The 18,715-nt window shown below is 35.3% G+C and overlaps 1 protein-coding gene and 1 long non-coding RNA gene across 6 annotated transcripts in view; one reads left to right on the top strand and one right to left on the bottom strand.

Annotated features, from left to right (window-relative positions):
• The window catches only part of TTC29 (tetratricopeptide repeat domain 29), a 119,939-nt gene that overhangs the window by 43,467 nt on the left and 57,757 nt on the right, over positions 1-18,715 (top strand). For all 5 annotated transcript variants that reach the window (XM_086889395.1, XM_086889396.1, XM_086889394.1 and 2 more), the window contains 2 exons: positions 5,542-5,754; positions 8,357-8,442. In XM_086889395.1, the coding sequence (XP_086745521.1) occupies positions 5,542-5,754; positions 8,357-8,442 (299 nt within the window). The remainder of the gene's footprint in view (positions 1-5,541; positions 5,755-8,356; positions 8,443-18,715) is intronic.
• Positions 8,101-17,047, bottom strand: LOC147653151 (uncharacterized). The gene is made up of 2 exons (XR_015286882.1): positions 16,700-17,047; positions 8,101-8,653 (listed from the first exon to the last, which is right to left on the bottom strand). It is a non-coding gene; the product is annotated as an uncharacterized LOC147653151 (long non-coding RNA).

Here is an 18,715-nt window from a genome sequence, read left to right as displayed (position 1 = left end):
CAGCACGTTCATTGCAATATTCTTATGAACTGCCTACATGATTTTGCTAAAGTTCATGGTGGAATCTTTCTGAAAAAGGAAAAAAAAAAATCAGCTTCTCTAAAATAAATTAAAGTAAAGTAAATTAAGGTTTATTAATTTTCTTAAAAATAATCACTTTGATTGTTGGCTGATAATTGGTAATGTTTGAGATGGATGTTGGAGAGTTATGAAACCACAAAATTTTATCTTAAACCCCTTCCACAATTTTTGCTTGTTTTTTCAGCTGGCACATGAATTCAGGTTATTGTATGTGAGAGCTGTCCCAGTGACTTCTTTACAGTTCTTTGAACCTCAGGAGTGCAAGGTGGTTTAGCTGAATGAGAGGTGTTTGCTGAATGAGAACCTTGGTTTTATGTTTCTTGTGAACACTTACGTTTCTCTGTTAAACACTTTTGTAACAATCTCCATGGCAGACTTAAGTATTTCAGCATGAGTAGTGCTGTCATAATTGAACATAGAAACTGAGCATAAAACAGGTAGTTCAAGCAGTTAGACTGAAATGTAAGCATATATCTTTTGAAAGATAATAGCATTTTTGGTTTTCATTACCATTAACTGATGCTTCAATCAGATTTTGTGTTCTCATTGTAGTGAAATAACTGATGGCAAAAGATGCTCTAGATTTAAATGCACTATAATATACTCAAAGTTTATTTTTCCTTTAAGTTGTTTTAACCTACAGTGGAAAATTTTCTGAAGCCCTCAACAACTGTTTGCAAATTAGAATTAAATGTGCTTCCTGCTTCTAGTGGTGGTGCTGGGGCAGGTTACCTAACAGACCTGTCACTTTTCTTGTGCAGTTGTTTCTGTAGCATTATTTTCATTGGCAAATATACGACATGATAGAAAAGGAAATCATTAGGTGTTCTCAGTATTGCTGAGGCATGGAGCTAGAGCAGGTCAGTCACTGCATTTTGCAGATTGTGACATTTTAAATTACCTGTACACTACTGGAAGCAATCTGTGGACCTAATTAACATCTCACCTAATTAAAGTCAGGAACATATGTAGAGCATTCTAGATAGTTTTGCACTGCCTTTATTTATTAAATACCACATTATTCAGATTTGAGTCTCTAATTTCAGTGTTGAAAACTTCAGGTTTGTGTGCTGTTTTCTTAAGTGGGAGTAACTTTTTTTTTTTTCCTCCTTCAAGTAATCAATGCGCTGCTGAATGAGTTCATTTTAATGCACTCAATCATGCCTCTAATGTTTGTAGCTTACGGGCGCAAGCATCAGTAATGCAGGAATGTTATATGGCTTTAGTTTGGGCCATTTCATAAAATATTCATGGAATCAAAAATGTGCATCAAAATAGCGGCTGGGAGAATTACATTTATGTGCCTGCTTTTATGGCAGCTTCACATTTAAACCCATTTGTGTTAATATCTAGTCAATCTTTCTACTTAAAAAAAAAGGGCAAAATAGTAGTCTCCGTATTGGTTTTGGTTTGGTATCTATTTTGATATAGCAAATGTGTATTTTTGGATTGGGTTTTAAGGAGAATTAGATACAAACTTTTAGATGATCTAAAAACATTTCTCTTCCATATTTACAAAATTATATTGAATTGTTTTGCTTGAATGAATAGATTTAGTCTTTTACTTAGAAGCAACGCAGTGAAAACTGTAGCAAAAATCTTTGTCAGTCTTATACTCAAATATAATTGTTTTAAACTGATTTTCTACTCTCAAATTTCTATTGTGACAATGTTAGCCTCTCGTATTTAAGATTAAGCTATTGCTGATGGGATCTCCTTTGTTATGCCCTGAGTTATATTAAACTATAAAAAAAAACACAGAAGTGTAAAATTTTATAGTGGTAGTACATATGTTGTAAGAGTTACCATTCTGGTTTTTGATTCCTTTTATAAGAAGAGAGACATCAGAGATTCTCCAACTCCATTTGGTATCCACTGAGATAAATTCTGCATGGTGGTGTGAGAATCAATATGCAATTGTTATTAATGTTGCCAACTGAAAATAGCTCTACTGTTTTGTGTAACATTCTGCAGATAGATTTTTCAAACATGGGTTTCCTAGAAACACCTTGTTGATTTTATCTTTGAATTCCTAGACCTATAAAAATCTGCAAACCGTTTCAAGAGATTTTCTTACTCCATTATTTTTCCTCTCATTTTGCTTTTTTTGGTCTTTGAGGGGTTTTTTTTTTTCTGTTCATAATAAAAGTAATTTAAAACTCTGACTTGGCATTGCAAGTGAGATAAAAATGCTCTTATCCTCAGAAATGTTCTGTAATTGGCTAATTGTTTTTTTCAAATGTTTTTCAAGATTTTCTGATGGTGTTCTATGTATGTCTGCAGCCAACACTTGCAGCAGTTCAATATTTAAAAATTAGAATGCACTGGCCTGATCAATTCCAGCTGAACTGACTCATGACAGGGACTAAACTCACCAGCCCCCTGAAAAGATGATTTTCCCACAACATTTGAGTTTCACAGAAACATTATAGAATAAATAAATAGGCTGATGTGTCATTTGCCAATGGCAGCAATTAGTTTTCAGTTATTCAGTAATTAGTATTATTAGTATTCAGTAATTAGATTTCAGTTTATATTCATGGAAGAATAAATTCCAAAGTCTAAAACATTTTACCTTCCACAAATTTGAGAAGTTTCCAAATAGCTCATTTTATTTGAAAGAGTCTTCTGTAAGCAAATTCTCAGCCATGTAAGGGCTTTCATGTCAGGAATTCCACCTCTTCCTTGTCTAGGAAACTAGCAGGTATTTTGGCTTTCTGTACATCACTTTGTTTTTAGTATTTCTGTGAGCAGATTCTTTTACCTTTTGCTGCATAACCTTTCTTGGTAATTCAGTGAAGCCAAATGTAATATAGATCCATTTAAATATTACCAAAAAAGAATCATATTATAATTTTGAAGCTTGGTGTAGATGGATTGTTTCCAAAGAGGTTTCACTGAGATCTGGCAAAAGGAGTGTCTGGTCACAGCTCTTAGGGTTTGGTCAGCTCTTGAGAACTCTGGGGTGCATGCAATGTATGAGTTCCATTTCTAATCTGATAGAAACTTTCACAAGGGGATTCTGCACGAGAGGGAGCTGGGGTAAGAATCACCACACCTACAGTTCTAACAACCTGAAAATAGTCCTTAAGATTGCAAGTTTTATTTACCTAAACAATGTGTCCTGTTAGGTGATCATGTTAACAGTGTCAGGAGAAACTCAGATACTGTTCAGCTGCGTGGTGATACCACTTGTTTGTTTGCTGCTTCCCATTCTTACTAAAAGGTTTTGAGTAACACATGAATCAAATGCTATTAAAGAATCCATTACATATGTCATGTATCCCAATGACTCAATTGTATTATAGTACCCTTTCAAAATAACAAACTATTTATTAATGAACTTGGGGGAGAATTCCAAGGAAGAGTCTGTATGTGCTTATGAGAAACCAAGTGAACAAAATGCTGGCCTAGAGATTAACATTAAATTTTAACTCAACTTTCAATCATTTGTCACAAAGCCCAACATGAGCCTCTTCGATATCTTACATCTGCCTTTAGCTACTTGGATAACTGGAATTCTGTTGACTTCTGCGTTGACTCTGCCCTAGGAAGTTAGCTGAATGGGATAGACTCAGATTGGAAATCTCTTGAGGTTTTCATCTAACTTCAGCAAATATACATCTCTATTTTTTGTTACATCTACTGTCAGGGAACAGCTTGTAACTGGTTGTTGTAATTTGCCTTTGTCTTTCTATTTGTGCAGTCTGATGTCAAGTGTGCGATATTTTGGAAAGAATGTATAGAACTTTTCCTGTTTTCCCAGTGTTTTGGGCCATCTCTCCAATACCTGTCCCTAGCTGGAATGGAACTGAATAAAGCCTGCTGTCTCCCCTTTCACCTGGCACTGCACTCTTCAGCACCTATTGTCTCCTCTGGGATTCCTACATGAATTGTAGGCTGTAGAGCCATAAAATTATTTGTCTATGGCACTCATTTAATTCATTGCATCTTTGAAAGGGGAGTTTCTTGTGCTTGTCAGTTTTAGCTGAACTTGTTTTAATCATCAGAGAAACTTAATATGAAAATAAATTCAATTCTAATAAAGATGAGTTATGTTTTATATTGCAGAGTTGAAAGCATGGTTATAAAGGGGTAACATATGCAAAAGACAAATCTAAATTGAGTTAATAAGAGGAATCTGTCATAGCTGTTCTGCAGCCTCTAGGTTGGCTGGAGGCCTGGGAAGAAAACCTCATTTTCTCTAGGAATGCTTGAAAAAGATCATTCTCCAAGCTTTTCTCTCTTCCTTTCCAATGACTGGGAAACAGCTTTTATCCTCCCTGGTTCTTTTTGCATCTTGAATTCAACACTGTAAAAAAAGACTGCAAAGCAGCAATAGTTCCTTGTAAATCACATCTCAGAAGAGGTGTAAGCTACAAACATCTAAATTAACATACTTTGTGGTTTGTTTCAGCTGTTAATATCAATACAGTTGATATACTGATGATCAAAGGGACAAGATTCCTCCATCATCACACGCACAAACTTATGAAGGCAGGGTCACATTCACCATTCTCCCTGCTAAAGAAAAGTCTTTGCTAAACAAGATATTGTGACCAGAATGCTTTCTTTAAAATTATTTTTAATGTAAGTAGTCTTATCTTACCTGCTTCCCAGCAATACCCATTATGTATGAAAAAAAGCTTATCTGTTCTTTCCAAGAGCTTTGAATTTTCATTGTACAGCAGGTATGGAAATCTATATTGAATTTTATGCACAGAGGTAAATCCAGCTGAAGATAGAGGAAAAACTGCTGGAATGTGAAAATGAATTGAATTCTATCTTCAAAGTTTCTTTTGCCTTAAAGATGTTTGAGTAACTTGCATTTGAAGACCTTGGAGTATATTACTTCAGGCTCAATAATTAATCTATCAATTGTTAATGCTCTTGCAGTAAATTTACTAGATAAACTCATCAAAGTTGGCCTTGCAATAACTGTTGAATAAATGCTTTGCATGATAATTCTTTTTCTCATTGATTTAATTTGTTTGAATTAAGATTTTTGGGTTTTCCCCACAGTTTTGGTACCTTTATCATCTACACTTCAAATCTTTCAGCACAGGTTTTCATTATGGAAAAAGAAACTTGAGGAATGGTCTCCATTGTGATTATTTATGCATAGATGTGATTTTGATATATGAGAACCACAAAGGCTTTATGAATCTAGAATAAATTTCTTTTTTAGAATATCCTGACTTTACACCCCTGGAATAACACCTCTTCAACATTAGGAATATACAAAAGAAAGCTAATTAAAAATGTGATAAATTTAAATTAGAGCGTTACTGTGAAATTTGACCATATTTTCCAGCGATCTGTGAGTTACGTGTTGGAGTCTTGAAAAATCTGTGGAATGTTTGTCTATAACTTACTTTTAATGATAAAATTATTATAGACTAAGAACTTCAACAATTTTTGTTGATTGCACTGATTTTAATTATGAATGACGTTTTTCAGGTCACATCGCGAAAGCTGCTGAGCATTTTGAAGCATTTTATCAGCTAACAGAGGGCTCATCATGGAAGGATGAGACAGGCCGCACTTATGCTTCACTGGCATGTCAGCATCTCTGGAGAATTTATACATTGCTAGCAGACAAAATGCTAGAAAATAAAGAACACCAAGAGGCCATCAAAACGCTAATAAAAGCTTTAAGGATGGCAAAAGAAGGTAGGTGGGAAATAATGCTTTCTCATACCTTCATTTGATGTGCAGGCCGTGATTTTCCCAAGAGTAAAGTAGAAAGTGTCAACAATTTGACTGGATGATTATTTCCTATGAAACTCAAAGACAAATGCTATCAATACACTCGCAGATCTCACTAAAGGAGAAATGCCTTCTTGTCGACAACAAAGAAACAAAGAAACTTTTAGGTTCCTCTCCAAAAAACCTAACAACATTGTGGGAACAATAATATCAAACTGTGAACAGTTTCATAATACATGATAATATAATGATATCAGAAAGTGAGGTCACTGTTGGAAGGGTGAGGTGATTTTGATTGGCTACTCACTGTTGATTTGGCAGTTTTTGACTGATATTATCTGCTGGAAAAGTTACCTTTTCACTCTACATAGTTACTTAATTCTTGAAAAAAAACATGTTTTTGTCATGAGCAAACAAAATTATCTATCTTAATATACATAAATACTTTTAAACCTTAAGTAAAAAATTACAGAATCGCGAAACAGCAGAGGTAGGAAGAGAAACGTCTGGAAATCATAAGGTTGTCCTGAGCAGGCAGTTCAGGGCTACATCCAGTCAGGTTTTGATATTTCCACAGGTGGAGCCTCCGTAACCACTCTGGAAAAGAATTGTTACCGTCACAATGAAGGTTTTTGTTTAAATACATATTAATCCAATGTTAATCAGCAGATCCATTAGGTTTTTTTAATTTAATAATGTATGCCGAGCCTTTAGTCTGTGACCCAGTCTTTGATTAATAGTTGGAATAGATAAATTGTCAAAAATGGCTAAAAATGAAAATATTTTCCAAATTTTAAAATTAGTTCTGTGATCAGTAACATTATAACTATATAGGTCATAATACAAGCTTGCAGTGTTTTCTATAGCTATTGTCTATAATACATGCTTAAATTACAGCTACAATTAAACTCCTTAATATTATCTGTAGTAAGTAGAAGGACTGGTGGTGAAATTCCCTATGGATGCCTTCTTATTACTAGTGAAGACTGCTGGATATTAGGTGATTGTCAAAATGGATCTGATGTCTTTCCAAAACTTATTTTGATCAAGTAGATACTCTGGTTACCTTATTTCAAATTTCAAATCAATCACTTTCACAGCTTCCCGAAGCAAATATCACATATCACTATGCACAATGTATGTGCTAAGTTTAAGCTTTAGGAACTTCTTTCTAAGGATTTCTTCACTCCTCATTCCAGACCCATACTGGCTAGTGGATGTTACCTGTAATGTCCATTTTGCCCTTCTGGACCATCATCTGTATTTATGTATTTTAGGAATTACGATTAGATATTACCCTCTTCAGACTGCCAAATCCTCTTAAGCAAGGAAGGAAGTTCTTTATGTCCCTAGGAACTTTTAACTTACTATTCTTCTGTGAAACTGTATTTCTGTGTTCTTTTCTCTTTTTATGCCTTTTAAGAGATATTGAATATTGGAAAAGACCATCAGGTTTTTGAGTTACAGGCTTTTAATAGTGGTAAGTAACCTATTAAGTGCTATAGATAGAGCACTGCTATGGTCTCATCAATTATTATCATTCAGAGAGTTTCAGAACTAGGTATAGGCTTCTGTTTGTTTGGACAGAAAGAGTCTACAACTGTAAGCAGACAATCTCCCTTTTCATTGTAACTATATATATTTATGCATTTTACAAAATACCTTGATATGCATGTATTCTTCAGGTTGATTTTTCATCATTTATTGTGTTGGAGAAGATGGATATTGAGCAAGAGAAAATCTGGATTTTTGACTATTTTTAATGTAATTTCATCTACAGAGTTTTATATGGCTGCTCATGTTCCAGAGGGAAATTTTTGAATATAGTGTGATACTTTAAGAACTACAAAATTTTTTTCTATTAATTTTGGTATCAAATAGATTATTTCCTCTTGAGGGAGCCATGCAAAAGGACCGGCAGTGTTTCTTAGACCAGTATCAGTGAAATAAAGCCTGACATGGAAAGGTGGGATGCGCCTTAGCAATACCCCAGAATTTTCTAGAAGTACTGCTTGCAAGTATAAGTTACCCATTTTTTAGCTATTTTACACTATAGTAGCTAGTAAAACAGAGAGGGGAATAAGATGAAACTCATCAACTGGTGGTTCTCTCTTGTTGTTTCACTAAGATTCATCTTAGCAAAAGGTGTGGGTCAAGATACATTTTGTGTCTATATAGTAAGGTTTAGTACCTATCTGTAGCCACTTTTCTATTATATTGAGTATATAGAGAGAGACTACTATAATTTTCTAATTTGTGAAGACACTAGGCCCGTGATTAAACAGTTCATGACAAAGAACATTACACATGTTAATTTGATTGTACTTTATTACTGGAAGATATTTTCTCTGATTTTACTGAACTTCCTTGGTGAACTCCATAACCTCTATTTTCAATTACCGCTGTATGATTTTAGAAAGAGATATGTGGTGGGGGTAAGGAAGGGGAAAAATTTATTGCAGTATTTTAACATCTGTATGTTATTTAAGAACCTGCAAGGTCTGTCTGTACCAATTTCATTTTTTTCAGATCATGCTGGTAACTCTACTTTTAACCCTTCCTGTAGGAGGTGATATAAAGATGCATGGAGAAGCAGCCTATTGCTTAAGTCTAGCATATCATTTTTCTGGAGAACATGAGAGAGCATTAGCAGTAAGTTTGTTCTTTGCTTTAGCTTTCACAATGCCTTCCTCTGCCTCTTCAGCATGCTTGGCATTTGCAGAATGGAGAAAACTTGGAGAGACTTGGCTCATGAACCTTTCATAACTTTATCTAGTTCTGTAGGCAGGGATCCATGTGGCTCAAGCATCTGTGGTTCCAGTAAATTCCAGAACTGATGGAGTCCAGGTTTCCATGCTTGGATCTGTAGAAATAATATAAATTGACAGTTCGGGTTATATGTGACTAGCCTTCCTTTTCCTGTATATATGCAAATTTCAAACAGTCTCTATTTAGTTAGGTTTTTCTATAAAACACCAGTTTTGCAAATTAGTCTGGTACAGTATTTGTGAGCAACAATGAAAAATACATCAGTTCACACACTGAGATTGTTAGAACATCAGTAATTTAGAAGAAATATGAATTGCTTTTGAAAAGCTGTAATGCTGATGCAATTCCTGCTGTGGAGACTTGAGTTCAAACTCCGCTTCTGATGTTTCCCTTGAGCCTTAATAATTCTAAGACAGTGAGAGCTCTGCATGTGGAATTCTAGTCTAGAAGGAGGGTTTCCCTGCCTCCTCATAGGTCAGTGTGAGGGGAAAGATAAGCAGCAACTTGATTCTTTTGTGCCAGTCATCAGTCACAGTCCTCCATGATCCTCTTAAAAATGTTCTGTAGAAAATAAATTTGAATATTTTTTTTATGATTATTGCAATTAATCAGGTGGATAATTACTCTTTCTGTTTGTTCTTGTAACTTCAGAATGTCTTGGTGTTCTATTAATGAACTTGTTTTATAGAGGTTATTCATTGTGTTGTGATTTTTTTGTTTAGTTTGTTTTTCTCAGAAGCAGACCAACAGAAGTCCCAGAATAAATTCAGCATGTGTATCAATATTACTTGCTTGGCTCTTGCAGTAGGAGGTGTTTTAGATTTCTGTCTGATTTAATTTTTGTTGCACTTTTTTTAGAAGTTATTGACCACCTTCATACATTATTCTTCAATGCTGAAAGTTCTATCTTCTGCATAAATCAGTTGAATGCTGGAAAGGGGGAGCCTATTCTCAATGAATTCCAGTTAAACCTGTAGCTGAATGTAAAAATATTTCAAAACTAAAAAGCTCCGTATAATTTTATAAGACTGTATTTAATAGTTGCAACAGCAGCAAGAATATAATATTTGATCTCTTACAAGAAAACAGTATGATAGATTAGACTAGAATTTTTTGTACTTGTTTACCAGCAATTGTTTTTTGCCTGACAAGTATGCTAGCTTTCTTACCTGAGCAACTTTTCTCAGACTCTAAGAAAGTTAACTTTTTGTTTCACACATACTGTGTGAATTCTGATGAACAGCAAGCAAATGTGCTAAATAAAAAATCCTGCATCTTAATCTCTCCAGAATATAGAAAGGATCAAACTTGAAAGTGTAAAAAATATTAGTTGTCCTGGCATTATTTCCTCAGGATAAATTTTGACTACGTTTTGTAGCTATTCCTTTCCCTTCATTGTTTCTCCATGTCTCCTGTCAAAAAGTTACAGCAATCATTTGGAAGTTGCATTTCATTTTGTTGCATGGAGAATTTTTTTTTTAAGGAAGCTTCTGAAACTCTATTTTTTTTAATGTACTATTGCTCATTTTAACTATATAATCAGTAGGTAGTACCTAATGTTTTTAGTCTTACCAAAATACCTGGCAGTTAAGGAAAGCAATGTGCAAGGGGAAGAAGGTCTCGGTAGAACAAAAACAAGTTATACATCATGTTAAGAATATAAAATGTTATTTTAACAGTAATGGAACTACAAACACTTTTCAGTGGTAATAATACAGTGACATTTTCTAATATAATGGCATTACCAATAATATTACATGAAAAGCTTTTTAAGTACTTTTGTTTAAAAAATACACTGTGTTCTATAGGATGAAGAAAAAAGGGTACAGTTTTAGCTCCTTTTGTCTTTTGCAGTGATCAGTATAGACAGCAGTAAAATATCAGTGGTTGACAGTACTGTTGAGCAGAAGTTGTCTTCACTCTCCAGTTGGAAATCATTGCCTAAAATTTCCCCTTCTGCTCTCAGTTTAATGGTCTCTGTATCCAAGGGGAGCTCAGATGCTTACGGAGATGAAATCATTGCCTCCTGTTCCCAGGGGCCCACTGGTTATCATTACCCATAACATGCAGACAATACTGCTAGGAGCCAGTTTGCCTCATGGTAATATGTAGTTCATCACCAGCTTCTGTAGCATGCTAAAGAGGTCTTGCCACACAGCTTGGGACTATTCGGTTGTAGACTCTGGGGTCTCAGCAGTTATTTCCCTGCTTTGCATCAGTTTTCATCTTCTTTATCCCTTTGTGCCGTGGTCCACCTCAGGCAGTCTCCTTCTAGGGGAATCTGAAAGGAGCAGCTGTTACAGGCACCATTTCCTCCAATTGTTGCCACTTGGTTCCTTTTGCTCTTTAGCTTCCCTCCCCCAACATGCACACACAGGATCATGCATATGGACTTGTTTCTCTTTCATTCATGTCTTCTAGCAGGGCAGAGAAGCATATGTTCAAAATAGTCATTATCTGATGCAGTAATTAAAGACTGAAATGATTAAGTTGCAGCCTATAAAAAAATGCAATCACTTTGTATCAAATGGGCTGGTTTTGTTAGAGAAGGTTTTTTATTTGCTAGGGACTTAGTGTTTAACTTGATTTGATTTGGTGTATAATCTGTATAAATTAGTTTAATTTGATTTGATATATATGATTGATTTCAGTGGAGCTACTCAGATGTAAAAATATAAATGTGTGCAAGTTTAAAAGCCCAAGAACTAATTACATTCAATAGCAGTAGGATATGTTCATAATATTTTTCATATTGTCTGGTTTATAATCAAGCCTAATGGTTTTTCCACAAAATATTAATAGCTCACATTATATAGATTTCATCTTAAACATTATAGATTTTGTCATTGAGGGTTCTCCATCTAGGCTAATTGTAAAATAAAAGTTACTGTTTACTTATTTTTTTCCTCAGACTCATTATACAAGCAAAGTTTTAAGTGAAACATTTCTGTGTCATTAGAAATCTTGCATAAGGTATTATAATCTAATGCTTGATGGGGGCATTTTTTGTGTTTTTTTTCTTAGACTGAGCTTTCAAGAATTCTTTGAAGTGTAGGTATCATGGGTTTTTTCTCTTCCAATTAGAGTTGCATCCCAAATCACTACAAAAAATCCAGTCCTTGTTCCTCATCTAAGTGATAGGGGTTTTTCCAAGTGTTCCTTTATTTTGGATATTGAATTCTTTGCTTCTTCAGATATGTTACACATTTAAATAATAGAGGCAGTGTTCATGAGTACTGAGACTCGTGCCAAGCTAAATGTGATAATTTATGACATAATGCTGTCTTCATGAATTGTCAGAATTACGATACACAAGCCACAGGCATAAAATTATCAAGAAAATTTATGAACTTGCAAAGACATCTTCACATTCAAAATGACCCTGTTAAAGCAATCAGAGGTGATTAATGGCCATAAACTTAATTTCTGTAAAAGTCTGTGTCAAAACAATTGTCTTCTCACATGCAGCTGGGGAGAGTATGAGTGGGGTGCAGATATTCTGAATTTGGTATGTACAGTATATTTTATCTGATTATATCTATTATATCTCATTATATGGATTATGCCCATCTGGATGGATGGATGGATTTGGTAAATCAAGAAGGATCTTAGCAAATAAAAGAATTCCAAAATGCAGAGTGAATGTTATTCTCTTTTCTCCCAAATATTGAGTAAGGTTGTTGAGAAGAATGAGTGTGTAAAGTTAGAAGGCTGAACTTCAAATCAGTGGTGTCTGAGTAGACCACTGAGTTTGCATTTAAGCTTTCCTTATCGTTACCACCAAAAAAAACCCTGGACTCACAATACACATCCAAAGATACTCTTTAAAGAAAATTATTTCAAACCTCCTCCTTTTAAATCAGCCATACTGTCCTTTATTCATCTCTAAGTGATATTTATCCATTAGTAATGAAATGTAACATTTTCAGCTTAGCAAATGGCATTACGTGCTTGGAAAAACATCTTAGCATACCAGTATAAAAAGTCTCATCATTGCTAGAGCCTCCACTTTCATTGACGTGATCTTTAAACTGTATTCGTATAGGAATTTAGTGGTTTTCAAATCTGAGGAATAAAACCCTAAAACTTTGAGCCTTTGTAGAAGAATTCATCTTTACACTGACTATAGACTGTGTGCAGAGAAAAGAGTGGCCCAATTTTGAAACTGATTATATTTCATGTTCCTGAAGGGTCCCACTGCTGCTAGACCCTGATGAAGATGATACAAACAAAATTATGTGAGAATTAATATTGCAAGTGAACTTTGTCCTGACAAAATATACTGACTGTAATGCTGAGGGAATTAAGAAATGAAAAATTATTTGTGTTGACAATACTAAAGACCTAGAACCTCAGGAAAGAGATACATGTCTGATCATTCAACTAATTTTTTTGTTGTTAATTTAGCATTTAATCCTTAAAGTGAAGGACAGTTCTAACTTTTTTTTGACATGAAAGCTAACAGTCTCTTAGTGAAGGAAGGATTTCTTCTGTTGATCTAAAGTTAATAAGATTTTTCCTATCGTAACCAGGTTCTTGAAAACCTGAGACGAAAAGGGTTCTGATTATGCCTGAGATGCAGCAATGCTACTTTCCTTCAATACTTTTCCATACACTAAACAGTTTCGTACCTTGGTTTTATGGTGTCCACTACACTTGCCTTGAAACATGGTGTCTTTTTCCTTTTCAGTCTGTGGTTCAGATTGCATTTTGCTTGGTTAATGGCAGCACAAAAACTCCCTTCAGTAAGTAATGTGGAATTTTTTCAAGATAAATGTGCCACAAGAACATCCTCTAATAAAACACTCTTAAATGCAGTCCTGCTGCAGAATTACAGTAGTCTAGTTACACAAAAACTGTAGAACGTGAGAAAAAAAATATTAAGTACATAAAAAAACTATTACCTGATGATAAGAAAAATCACAATTCCATGTTTACCCACAGCAACAATGAAAATAAATGTTCTAGCAACTTGTTGATATTTACCCTATTTTGGAAAACCACTCAGACTATTCACTGAGTCTTCGCAGAAGTATGGTGAACGTTGTTTATTTCTATCTGTAGCACACTTGTATAGGGTCTGACAGGGTCTGTGGGCTTAGCAAGCTACTGTTGGTTAATACATATTGTTTTACATTTTTTCCCCAGAACACAATGCCATTGTTTTTCTTTATTCTTGCTGTACAAGGAGAGTTTCAAGAGCACTGCCTTTAATATTGTCACCTGGATTAAAAGCTGGGTTGTGCAGACAGTCTTTTACTAAAATATCATGTTTTTACTCTGTTAAAATGTTTCTCTACAACCCTATTCTTTAAGAGTCTCGTGCCCCATAAGAACAGCTACCAAAACATCATGAATGGCTGGATTTCCATCTTATCCGTTACACTTTTCAATTTACTCATTCATACATCCCAAAAGAGTAGGACTACTGCAGTAAGTTGAAAGTTTGCATGCACAATCCATTAGATAAATCTATAGCACCTTTTCAGAATGTTAGAATTATCTGACCACTGGTGTTCTCAGGAATCTGAATACAGGTTGGTGACTAAGAGTTTAAAACCTCAATTTTGAGGGCTGTGCCTGGAGGACATTGTTTTCTTTGTTTCTACATCTGAAACAGTATGAAAGTTTCTTCATTTATATCCATTTACAAGATTATTTACATATATTTATGTATATTTACAAGATTGCCTAGCCTTACTTAAAATATATACTAAACATCCTGCATTTAGAAGTTCTGCTATTTAACATATCAAATATGGTTTGCCAAACTTCAAAATCTATTTTTAGTAATAGTTTTACTCTACTTAAAAATGATAAATTGTAACATTTTATTTATTGTTTTATTATTGCTACACACACACGTGCAGGCACGCACGCACACAGACACACTTCCTGTATTAGTATCTAAAAGAACTGGAGGGCAGTGCAGTGCAGCACTAGTAAAAGTATATTTACATCATAAGAGATATTCTAAGATCAAGAGAATTCTTTGTATAGCTCTGAATTATTTCTGAGAAATTTTTCCTAACTGTTATGTTTGAACTCAAAAGAGGCAAAGTGCCCTTATTGGGGCTCAGCTCTAATATCTTGAAAAATTTAGAACAAAACCATAAAGATTCCTTAACCTGCTCTGCTAGGGAATAAAAACATCTTTAAATCTGGTTTTCACAAGGCATGGAGGGCAGAGCACTTGGCAATCATGGAGCCTCAGCTCAGGTCTCGCTTTTTTGGTGTTGCTGCTGGGATGGAGCAGCCTCTGCGTGGTCTCTGCTGGTGCGGCCAGTGCAGGTGGCTCTTCCTTGTGTGCTCCCAGGCAGGTTGGCAGCCAGACAGGGGACACAGCTAGACAGGGTCTACTTCTGGGAAATAAAGGTTAGTTTGTCCTGACTGAGATTTCTGAAACTCCAGTAACTGTCTTCTGTCAGTTACAGGATGTGATTTAGGCATTTTCTCTGGACTCTATTGAAACTTTTTTTACAGTAGCTAATAAAATTTGCTTCTTTTTTTCTTCCTCCACTCTTTCTTTTCTCTTAAACACCTGACAATGTAAAGTTTCCCCTCATTTCATTCTATTTAACTTCTATTGGATTTCTAGCTTAGGTGTGCTGTACATAATTGAGGGAAAGGGATAGCTACAGCATGTCTATGTCCATAGTTTGTTATCTGATAACAGTAACATACAAGATCTTAGGAACTGCCAGCCCATTAGTGCACTTCCATTAGTGAAACTGCACATTCTATACCCAGGGATGTAGCAAATGGCTGAGGAACCGCAAGAGAAATTTTCTAATTCTGTTAGATAATCTACTTATAGAAGTCAGACTCTTAATGTGTCATGAGAAAGGAAACATTTGTACCCACACTGTACAAATTCAGGAATTTCAGTACTTAAACACAAATATATTCATAATCTGGGAGGTTTTGTTTTCCATTGTGCAGTTAATTCTAATGAACAGATTATAAAAAAGAATTCTGTAAAGTAAGGCTTTTAAAATTAGATTAGTTTCTCATTGGTACAGTTCAAGCTACAGCAATTCATGTATTAAATGTATGTTTAAATTTCAGTTCAGTTATTCTCAATGACTTTGGGGTGACAAGTCATATATTCAGGTATTAGCAAATGCTTAACAACTTTGCTTGATCAGAATCATCGATGGCTAAATCAGAGAAAAGGTCTTGATTCAGACATTAGATCTTGAGGAATTTAAAATTTATCCTTTGATAGATAAATAACCTGAGAAGTTAAAACACTGAGGCGTGCCTGTGTAAAACTGAGAGCTTGGTGCCTCCTTGCTAGAAGCAATTTGTTTTGCTGTTTTGCTTTCAGCTTATGTATTATTTCAGAGCTGATCAAAAGAATTGGTAGCAAAGTGTGAAATAAATTGTACTTCTAAAGAAATCGATTTCACATTCCTTGGTGCTTTAAATGATTTTAGTAATATTAATATTTAAAATATTTCTGTCTGAAATCTTTTTATGACTGCATATACCAGTAAAGGTCCCTATTTCATTCAGCTGTTTTTCATACTAGTATATTACACAGTAAACATTGTAGAAATACTATCTTTTTGCACTGAAATGGATACAAAAAATCTCAAGTGTCTTTTTGCACCTAAATGACTCAAGTTTTATTCAGTCAATAAGAACAATCTATTAATCCTTTTTCTGTGTTACATGGGTTAGAACTTGAAGAATATAAGATTCTCAGCTGAATGAGATGGCTTCCTTAACTTCTAGATTGGTTTGCAGAAAAGCAACTACATTATCTAATTAAAATTGTCTTTATACTTTCCTAGTTCATCTCAGCAGTTTTTACCATTGTTATGCAAATTTAAACTTTGCTGGCTTGCTTGCTCTTAGCTAGGAAAGCTTTGCGTAGTTAAAAATATCTGTTCAAGATACTAATTAGTAAGCATGAAGCAGAATATTTATAGGTGCTTTGTCTAAGAAATAATGGGCATTTAGGCATGCAGATATATGTATTATGATACTATTGTCTTAGCAGGCTAGAGTGATCTGACAGCCAGGTACATTCATGTAGAATGTACACATCAATCTAATAAAAGCAGTCCAGACATCTGGATCACAGTGCTGCTGTACAAAAACATTCCTTAACAATTCGCATTATTGCACTTACCCCAGTTTCCAGTCCTGTCCACCCTTTTCTCCTTGTTTCTTTCCCCGGCTCTGCCTTTGTCTTTTATGTACTTGCAGAATCTCATTTTTCCTTTACAAGTCACCTCCATCTGCTTATGTGTCAGAGTGGCCCTGGTGCCACACATCACATAGAGGAATTCTCAAGATGAAGGGCTGTATTCACATCACTACTTCTGTCTCAGCACTGTTTCGTGCTTGTCACTGCTCGGCACTCAGCGCCACACTGCCTTGTTTTGTCAATAACCATTTATTTGTTGCTGGAATAGTAGCAACCATTACATCTGACCTCCCTGTTTCATCAATTATGAATAGATTATTGGATGTGAACATCTGCAAAAGCTTGCTGTTGAACTTACCTCCTGGCTGGGATTAGATAAAGTATTAAACTGTTGTTTATTGTCAGGCCAAAACTCTACTGGGAAGCCGGGGAATTCCAGGACTAGCAGACTCCCATCAGCAAGCACCAAAATTGTTTAGTATTGCCACCGTTTCCCATAAGATCGTAGCCATTTATTATTTACACTTATTACTAGTTGTTATAACATACTTGATAAAAGCTCTTGGCAGGCACAGTGTTTCCAGCTATTGTCACATCTGTCAGGATGGAAAGGATACATAAACTGGTTTTTCCTCTTATGTTGCTGTTAAAGGGTAACAGATGAAGCTTCTTCACTCCAGACGGTTAAGCCATGCTTCATTTTGAAGAAATATGTCAGCAATGGCTGGCTTGGAAAACATTACATTCCTGTCCTAAATATAGATTGCAGTAACCTTTACTAGGGCAATGTCTTTTGCAGTGGAAATTTCAAACTGCACAGTAACAGTAAATGAAAATACTTGGATTTGATGTTTGCATAGTTTTTTGCTCTGAAGGACCTGGATGACATTTTAAAAACTTTTCAAATATGAATGAATAATAAAACCCTTTATGATGTATAGGAAATAAGAAAATCATTCATTCCTGCAAAGTTGTTGTGTAAAGAATCAGAATGAATATAATTATTGGTGGCACAGAAGGCCAGAATTAAGGACAGTAAGGCAGAAACAAAAATCCAAGTTTATTCAATCATCTGTACATTTCATCTCTTTAAGCTTTCTGTGCAGCAAAATGAAGCATACAGGATGAACTGCTGACCTTGTAGACACCAATAGAAGTTTGAAATTACTCTGGGGAAAGGAACTTTTTCAATTAGTTACTTATATTTACATATCATCCATTCAGAATTGAAGCAAGATGTACATGTCCTGAGTATTATGTGAAGCAGACAAGATGATAGAAGCAAAGAGCCTTAGGTCTGATCTTGATAGACTGTGAAGGAATGAGTGAAATGTTTGTCTTCCTTCCCTTAATCCTTCAAGCAGATGCACACACAAGTAACCTGAAGCATGTGTTGCTGAGTGTTTGTAGAGCATGAGGGTAAATACTGCACTTGATAGCCCAGTAGATCAGTGGAGGAGGAGTGTCAACTGGATTAGTTACCCACAGGGAGAGCAGAGCCAAGCAGCACCTCAGTGATAGCCATGTCCTAGCTCCAGAAAGTCTTCAACAAGGGTGTTCCCCTTTGACCTTTGACTTGGACAGACTTCTGAGTAGATTCTTCTACTTCCCTCCCCTCTCCCTGATCCCCTTGCTCCAAGATGTATGCTTATGCTATGCATTATCCAAGTAAAGTCCCTGGAATAGGAGTTCTGGAACGGACCAGACCAATTCCAGCCAAATTCTGTCTCTGTAAGAAGATTGACAACATTTGTGGATTTCTGGTAATTTATCCAAAACCACAGCCAGTGTAAGTGCATGTGGCTAAGGGCAAGGAGTTAACATTCACACAACTGAGGTGGTGAATTTTAGTTGTGAGTAAAGAGGGAAAAGTAACAGTTCAGTCAAATCAGAGAGTGCTGCCTCTTTCCTGGATGTGGCACCCAGTTTCTGTACCCCTGAACTGCGAGCATGCAGATGGAATATGTGCAGCTTCTACCCTGGATGCTCACTATGCCT

This window comes from Cyanistes caeruleus, chromosome 5, assembly GCF_971803275.1.
Source record: "Cyanistes caeruleus chromosome 5, bCyaCae1.hap1.1, whole genome shotgun sequence".
Lineage (NCBI taxonomy): Eukaryota > Metazoa > Chordata > Aves > Passeriformes > Paridae > Cyanistes > Cyanistes caeruleus.
This window is presented reverse-complemented; position numbering and strand designations above follow the sequence as displayed.